The following is an 8,612-nucleotide window of genomic DNA, read 5'->3' as shown; positions in this document are numbered from 1 at the left end:
ATAAAACGATATGTGTACTGACTGTTTAATGAGAAACTATTTGTTCTGTAAACCTTCATCCAAAGTACAATAAAAATTTTTTTAAAAATGTAAATATGATGGTTCATCATATGTTTTATTTTGCATATTGATTTTCAGTACTTGTAGGTGAGGGAAATCTTTAAAAGCATGCAGATTTTTACAATCGTATAAATAGAATGTCTTGCCCAGCAGACAGAAAATCATAGCAGGAAATTTGATAGAGCCTGCTGTTAAGAGCACATTAAATTATCTTTATCTTAATGCTAAGCGTTTTGGGAATTACTTGAATTTGTTTTCTTTGTTACATTTAACATTTTGATAAGTTTCATTGGTAAGATCCATTTATTAAAGGACAAGAAAAGATCACCAGTAAAAGGTGATGGAAATTACTGGATTCTATGACAGGAGGCAGTTACTCAAACAGAACAATGGGATACTACGTGGTTTAAAGTTTAGAAAGGTGTGCGTCAGGGTTGTATCCTTTCACCATACTTACTCAGTTTGTATGCTGAGCAAATAGTCCGAAAAGCTAGACTATATGAAGAAGAACGGGGCATCAGGATTGGAGGAAGATTCATTAACAACTTGCGATATACAGATGACACAACTTTGGTTGCTGAAAGTGAAGAGGACTTGAAGTACTTACTGATGAAGATCAAAGGTACAGCCTTCAGTATAGAGTACACCTGAACATAAAGAAAACAAAAAATCTTTACAAGTGGACCAATAAGCAATATCATGATACATGGAGAAAAGATTGAAGTTGTCAAGGGTTTCATTTTACTTGGATCCACAGTCAACACCCACGGAAGCAGCAGTCAAGTAATCAAATGACGCAGCATTGGGCAAATCTGTTGCAAGAGATCTCTGTAAAGTGTATAAAAGCAAAGCTGTCACTCTAAGGACTAAGTGCGTCTGACCCAAGCCATGGTATTTTCAGTCGCCTTATACACATTTGAACGCTGGACAGTGAAAGAGGAAGACTGAAGAAGAATTGATGCCTTTTAATTATGGTGTTGGCAAAGAATATTGAATATATACCATGTACTGCCAGAAGAACAAACAAACCTGTCTTGGAAGAAATACAGCCAGAAAGCTCATTAGAAGCAAGGATAGCGAGACTGCATCTCACATACTTCGGACATGTTATCAGGAGGGAGCAGTCCCTGGAGAAAGGCATCATGCTTGGTAAAATAGAGGGTCAGCGAAAAAGAGGAAGACCCTCAATGAGATGGACTGACACAGTGGCTGCAGCAGTGGGCTCAAACATAGCAACGATTGTGAGGATAGCATGAGACTGGGCAGTGTTTCATTCTGTTGTATGTAGGGTCGCTATGAGTCAGAATCGACTCGACAGCACCTAACAACAACATGGATCTATGTCACATTCCTTGCCCTGTAGCTACACTGACAAAAGTGACGTCTGGACTAAACAACAAGCTACCCTACAGTTGCTGTGGGCCCTACTAAAATGTGGCCATTGTGAGCTAGTAAGTTGGCTCCTAAAAAAACATGGAGATGATGTTTTATGATCTCGGTTTACTTAAGTAAATCTCACTAATATATTTTCTGGAAATGGCTGCTTAGTTTAAGGAAGAGTTTACGGCAGCCTTGAGAAGAAATAGTTGAAGCAATCAGCAGCGACTAAAGTTACATCCACTGTGTAGTGTACTTACATGCAAAGAGAAGAGGCCATTTTATGGTGGAATACTGTTAATAGTAGTAGTTTGTGTTGTTTTGTTTTTGTTGGTGGTGTTGGCATTATTTTTCTCCTATAACTCTTCTAAGCATAAAGAGGTTGAATTTTATATGAGTTCAAACACTTTATTTTTGTTAATAATGGCATAAATCAGCCATTTTTGCAGGAAATTCTACTGGTCTGCTAGGTCAATTCTTTTACTTGATCTTAGTAGCTCTTTTATGTATTGAATGAAGCCTGAAAGAATCTCTTGTGAATGTTTGATTGATTGTGACGTACATTTGAAACAGCTTCTATTTTATAACCCTTTGCAGAACTTCTAAGCTCTATTTAGAGAACAGTATTCATGGAATTAAAATGGAAAACTTGCCATATGTTTAGATAAAATTCCATTTTCTCCCTATGCGTATGCCTTCTGTGACATGTACAGTTGATTTTATCCTAGCTAGTGTTTAAACCTGGGAAGTAGAAAAACCGTGAGTACTTTTTCTATGCCGTCTAAGAAGGCAGGTGTATGACTGAGTAGCAGCTACATAAATTCAAACGCTGAATGGAGGTAACAGATCAAGTAAACGCTTGAGGAACTTGCCATGTGATGTTTCTCATTCATTTCAGATTAATGTGGATTTCAGCTAGTCAGCTTCAGGATTGATAATTTATTAATTTTCCCTCTCCTCTTGAAGAGAGTAAAGTTCTGGTAACAGCCTAAAATATGAGTAGGTAGAGATTTAAAAATATTTCAGGTGTCTGTAGTATTCCCTAAACATAGATTTTTATCAAGGTCATTTAGGGTTTTATTAATTGCTTTTACTACATTTTATCTGTTTGTCATTTTAGGGGAAAAATTAACTGCCCACTCTAACATTGAAGTTGTTTTTGTCCCTCCTCAGGACAGTTACCCGTTCATTACTGACATGTAGAGTATTTTAATCACACACAGTTTCTCTCTACTATTCAGTCTGCTTTGAGGTTACCTTTAACAGCTGTCTTGGTGAAAAATTAATGTTAATATTAATCAAATAAAACCAAGAAGGTGAATAGTAAAGGAAATAATATTTTTAGCCTTATCTATTACATTATGCTTGCACAGAAGGTACAAGATACTTGACACTAGTATCAGAAACAGTAACATGTTTGATGACTCTTATTGCATCTTTATAGTTTATTTTTATTAAATTATTTTAGTTGAATCAATTTAAACATTTTCCCCCCTAATGATTTCACTAAGGGGTGATTTGTCCAATGTTTATCCTTTTTTTCAAAACATAATATCTACATTTCCCAGTGGTTTACTGATTTTATATAATGTGGAGCAAACCTCTCTTTTTCTCAGTCTTGCCGATTATCAAGTTATTTCCCACCACCATTATGTATACCATCATTGTCAACCTTGGGCGATTATGCCCCTCAGAAGACATTTGGCAATGTCTAGAGGCAGTTTGGATTGACACAACTAGGAAGTTATTCCTGGCATCTAGTATAAAGGCCAGGGATGCTGTTAAACATTTTATGATGCACAGGGCAGACCCCTACAGCAAAGGCTTATCTGACCCAAAATGTTAATAATGCTGATATGAAAAAGTCTGGTATATATAACTTTATTCTTTAAAGTGTGAAGGAATAAAGCTTCAACTATAAATTCAGCATCCATATTTATATTGCCATGACACTGTTTATCCATTGATTTATTATGAAAAAGATCTGAAGTAATTAACCCAACGTGATATGAAGGAATTGTTTCTCAAAGGTTAATAAGTTATAGTAAGTTAGTCAGTTTGTCTCTGCACTTCACAAATTACAGAAATGGCTTCACTTCTTGTCATTGAGTTCATGTTAATTTTTTGTCGTTTTTGTTTTTTTAAAGCACTTAAATATGCATCTGATCCTATGAAAGGGAAAACCATTCTTCTGTTTGTTGCTGGACTGTTGCTCACCATAGTTGTTATTGTTGGAGCCATTCTTTTCATCCCAGGTAAGGTGTACAGTTACAAGGGAGGGTAGGATTAATGTAGTTGAGGGAATTCCAAGGGAGGGTATATTAGTTTCCTAGAGTTGCTGTAACAAATTACCACAAATTGAGTGGCTTAAAAAAGAAATTGTCTGAGTTCCTGAGGCCAAAAGTCTGAAATCAAGGTGTCAGCAGGGCTCACTCCCTCTGAGGTTCTGAGGGACAGTTAATTCCTTGCCTCCTCTAGCTTCTGGTGGCTATAAGTGTTCCTTGGCTTGTGGCCACATCACTCCATGGTCACATTGCCTTCTCTTCTTCTCTGTGTATTTCATCTCTGTGTGTCAGATCTCCCTCTACTTCTTTTATAAGGATCCTTGTCATTGGATTTAAGATTCTCCTAGATGATCTTGGTTAAGCTTCTCCTTTCAAGATTCTTAATAACTCTTTTTCCATGTAAGGTTCTTTGGGGTCACCAGTGAACCCATTACAGTCTCCCTTCTGGCCCCCAAAGATTCATGTCCATCCCATGTGCAAAATACATACACCATATCCCACCATCCCTGATGGTCTCAACCCATAATAGCATCACCTCAAGTCCAAAATGCCATCTAAATATCAGCTCAGAAGTCCCAGATTTCATAATCTAAATCAGGTATGTGTGAAACTCCATCCTAGAACAAAATTCCTTTTCATCTATGGCCTTGAACTAGAAAACAAGTTACTTGCTTCCGAAATACAGTGGGGTAGCAGGCATAGGATAATAGTTATATATTCCTGTTCTAAAAGGGAGAACATGGAAGGAGTAAAGGAATCATTGGTCCGAAGCAAGCTCAGAATCCAGCAGGACAAGTTCTGTTAGGTTTCAAAGCCTGAGAATAATCCATGTGACTCAAGGCTTTGCCCTCTAGGCCCAAGGCTCTGCCCTCAGAGTTATTCTTTTTCTTGAAGGGTGGCACATGTTTGCAGATGAGTAGTTTTATTGGCCTGTTTCTTCCCATAGAATTTTGGGAGTCTGATGGCCTTGTTTCATTGCATCCTTTCTCAGTCCCTTCAGTCCAACCTTCCAGTATTTCTGTTGTTACATTCTCAAAAACCTTGTGGAACTCTCCTGTGTATAGCACAGGGGTTCGTACCATTAGACAAGAGAATCTCCCACAGATCTTTCCTGGAAAATCCCCTGTCTGCTCCTGACTTCAGAGATGGTTGAGTAGGTCCATAAGTCACATGCCTAATCTCTTCAGCAGAAGGTCGTCTAGCTATACACCATTTGCCTTCTCTCCGGAGCATAGTTTCCTAACAGTTAGTCACCTGATTTTAACATCTTTTACAGTCTGTGTAGGTTGAGAATTTATCAGATCATTGGGTGCTGTTTCCTTTTTGCTTAACAATTTCCTTCCTCAATTTATCTCTTTCATCTCATGTTTTATTGTAAGCAGCAAGAGGAAACCAGGCCACACCTTCAACACTTTGCTTGGAAATCTCCTCAGTTAAATGTGCAAGTTTATCACTTACAAGTTATGTTTTCCATACAACTAGATGACACAGTTCAGCCAAGATTTCTGCCACTATATAACAAGGATCACTTTCTAGTTTCCAGTAACATGTTCTCATTTCCTTCTAAGCCCTCACCAGAAACACCTTTAGTATCCATATTTCTGTCAACACTCTGTTCAAGGCAGTCTAGACCTTTTTCTGTCATGTGCCTCAGAATTCTACCACCTTCTTACCCATTATCCGTTTCCAAAGTGACTTCCACATTGTTAGATACTTGTTACAGCAGCACTCCACTTCCCAGTATCAAAAATCTGTATTATTTTCCTGGGGCTGTCATAACAAAATTACCGCAAACTGGGTCGCTTAACACAACAGAAATTCCTTCAGAGATCTGGAGGGCAGAAGTCGGAAGTCAAGGTCTCAGCAGGGCCACATTCCTTCCTGAGGCTCTAGGGGAAAGCCTTTCACTAGTGGCGTTCCTTGGCTTGTGGCCACATCATTACACTCTGCCTCTGTGGTCTCAGTGTCTTCTCCTCTGTGTCTGTTCAGATTTCCCTCTGTCTCTGTCTTGTATGGACACTTGTCATTGAATTTAAGGCCCACCCCAGATAACCCAGGATAAGCTTCTGCTCCATCATATTTTTTGCCATATAAGGTATTCTCTCTTTTGCTGTGTAAGCTAAAAATCACAACTTTTGGGGTTTAGGACATAGACATATCTTTGGGGCCACCATTTAAACCCACTCCAGAGGCAAAGTTCATTGGCCAAGACATAGAAGTGGGAGTGGACATGGGAAACAAGTCTGCCTGAAATGACAACTACGTTTAGGGGGTGCAAGGGTGCAGTAGGAATTAAGGGTATGCAGCTCATAGAAAGAAAAACAAAGGCACGTTTGAACTCGAAGTGATAGACAATAGAAAGCCATTGTTTCTTGAGGAAAAAGCAATATAGGTGTAATGTTTTAGGAACATCAATTTGACAGCTCTTTTTGCAACTGTAAGGAGTGGAGGAATAGAGAGGAAGGAGGCGGATTCAGAAGAAAACTTGAAAGAAATGAAATCAAATGAAAGGGATAGTAAAAGAGGACTCCAAAGTTTCTCACCTGAAATTCTGTAAGGTGATTAGAAAGGACTTAGAGCCAGTTTAAGGTTTCGACATGTTGAAACTTAGATGTTAAGACTTAGATGTCTTAAGTTTGGTCTTAAATAATGAAAAATAGTTACTTTGTTTGACATTTTGTGGGGAACTGTATTTTTTTAACCTTTTCACAGTTTATAAGAGTAGTATTGAGATTAATATATTTAAAATTAAGTGCTTTAACTTCCCATAGAATAGGATGTATGTAGGAAAATATCTGACGTATTATTTTTATTTATTAACAGGTGAATATTCAACAAAGAATGCTTCTGGGCTTGGTTTAATTGTAATTCCTACGGTGATACTAATATTACTTCAGTACTTTGTGCTTATGACAGGTATTTTTGTTACAGCATGATTTTGCCTACCTTATTCATTTAAAAACAACATTTTTGGTGAAAATATATTCTGATACATATGTATTTTTTTACAACTCAATAAAAGTAGAGTTATTAAAAGACTTTCCAAGGAATTCTTAAGAGACATTTCCCTGTATGGATTAATTTTAAGGCTATCTTAGGTTTTCAAGATACTGAATTATTTGTAAAAAGTGATCTTTATATGTATTTGATGCAGCCAGTAGATCTTAAATTATGCTATATAATTTCTTAATGATTTTCTTTATATTCTTTTTCAGTTTTTTGAAGTTATAAGTAGATGTTAAACACACCGTTTCTCTTCTTTTGCTAATCCTCTGCATTAAAGACTAGCTCTACAAAACAGGGTTATAAATCACAAAGAATAATATATTTCTTTATAGTTATTAGCAAACCTTAGCATGTTTTTTTTTTTTTAAATTGTGCTTCAGTTAGCATGATATCTTAAGAGAAATTGCGGTGGCTATCTACACTGTAATCTGTATCAGTTTCACTGCATTTTGGGAGTAAATCACTAACATTTTTGTTATTATTATTAAAGAGTATTTTTTCTATTTGCATACTTTTACCTTTTGTCTTAGAGCCTATCTCTGGCTTGCTACACATTGGAAAGATGTTGGTTTATTGGAAAATCAAAGATCTTCTAGATGTACAAGGTAGAGGTTATGATGTTTACAAATGGCATGTTTGTTTGCATAATGCTTCTCTCCACCAGAGCAATGTTATACGCATGTGGAGAAGCCATGTGTAATAACCATTCATATTTTAAAACATAGGAGTGTGGTGGAAACAACATTGTTTTAATAGGGTTTGAGGTAAAAATTACCGGTCCAGCTCAGCTGACTGAAAACAAAATGCTGCTGAGTGAGTGTGAATCTGGAGCTACTTGTGTGGGAGGTTTGGATCACAGAAAAAGCATCTACTCTCTGACAAGAGGAGCCCTGGCAATGCAGTGGTTGAGAGCTATGGCTACTAACCACAGGTCAGCAGTTTGAATCCACCAGCCACCCCTTGGAAACCCTATGGGGCAGTTCTACTCTGTCCTATAGGGTCGCTATGAGTCAAGGCAACAGTTTGGTTTTCCTACCCGACAAGGAACTCCAAGGTCAACAGAGTATTATTCTTTATTGCACAAAATGCAAGTAGGAGTGATTGAATTTTAAAAACCCTTAACACGCTTCTGTTATATCCTTTGCCTTCCCCCAGCTTTTGGGATGACCTCTTTTGCCATTGCCATATTGATCCTTCAGGTGCTGGGCTTTGTACTTGCTGTGGTTGGATTAAGCCTCTGTATCCCGGGTAAGGGTCAGATTCTTCTGTTGTCCCAGTTTGTTTTACTACAGATTTCTCTTGGACAGAGCTTTTCATTTGTAACTCATTTTTTTTCCCCACTGAGAATAGTGCTTTCCACATTACTGTTAGAATATTGGCTGTATGTGTAGCTTGTGGGCTGATTGTTTTTGCAGCCAAACTGCTATGCCTGTGTTTGTGGGAGAACTTTTCAAATAACCAGGCTCTACTTGGAGCCCAAAGCACAGCCTTAAGCTTTAGACCTGTTTTCCATTCATCTTGGTGTGATAACCTGCATGTTAGGCAAACAAAGGCTTTTTTCCTCAAATAATTTGGAGTCATTTCACTAAGTTAATAATATTGAAAATATGTAGGTAATTTTTGTTTCTTGATAATTAGAAAAAGAATTAATCTCCTTACAGACTTGATATTATTGCTATTATTGTTGATTCTTTTAAAAATTTTAGGCATTGTTTTGTGAACTTCTGATATAAAATTTCACTTGTTTTTACAGAATGTACCCCGGTGCAGGGCCCTCTTCTGATTTCAGGTTTGGGTATCATAGCTCTAGCAGAATTACTGGGACTAGTTTCTATGAAGGTTGTGGGTAAGTTGATCTTATTTTTGTTAGCCTTTGCCAGTTTC

The 8,612-nt window shown here is 37.4% G+C and overlaps 1 protein-coding gene across 10 annotated transcripts in view; it reads left to right on the top strand.

Annotated features, from left to right (window-relative positions):
* Nucleotides 1-8,612, top strand: part of CD47 (CD47 molecule) — a 107,107-nt gene that overhangs the window by 80,902 nt on the left and 17,593 nt on the right. For 7 of the 10 annotated variants that reach the window (XR_002824393.1, XM_023732896.1, XM_023732898.1 and 4 more), the window contains 4 exons: nucleotides 3,585-3,692; nucleotides 6,546-6,638; nucleotides 7,884-7,976; nucleotides 8,482-8,574. Coding sequence is in view for 9 of the 10 variants with exons in the window: in XM_023732896.1 (XP_023588664.1) it covers nucleotides 3,585-3,692; nucleotides 6,546-6,638; nucleotides 7,884-7,976; nucleotides 8,482-8,574 (387 nt within the window). In the remaining variant the exon portion in view is untranslated. The remainder of the gene's footprint in view (nucleotides 1-3,584; nucleotides 3,693-6,545; nucleotides 6,639-7,883; nucleotides 7,977-8,481; nucleotides 8,575-8,612) is intronic. The other 3 variants (XM_023732901.1, XM_023732902.1, XM_023732903.1) reach the window with 1 other exon arrangement.

Source organism: Trichechus manatus, unplaced genomic scaffold (assembly GCF_000243295.1).
Source record: "Trichechus manatus latirostris isolate Lorelei unplaced genomic scaffold, TriManLat1.0 scaffold00055, whole genome shotgun sequence".
Taxonomy (NCBI): domain Eukaryota; kingdom Metazoa; phylum Chordata; class Mammalia; order Sirenia; family Trichechidae; genus Trichechus; species Trichechus manatus.
This window is presented reverse-complemented; position numbering and strand designations above follow the sequence as displayed.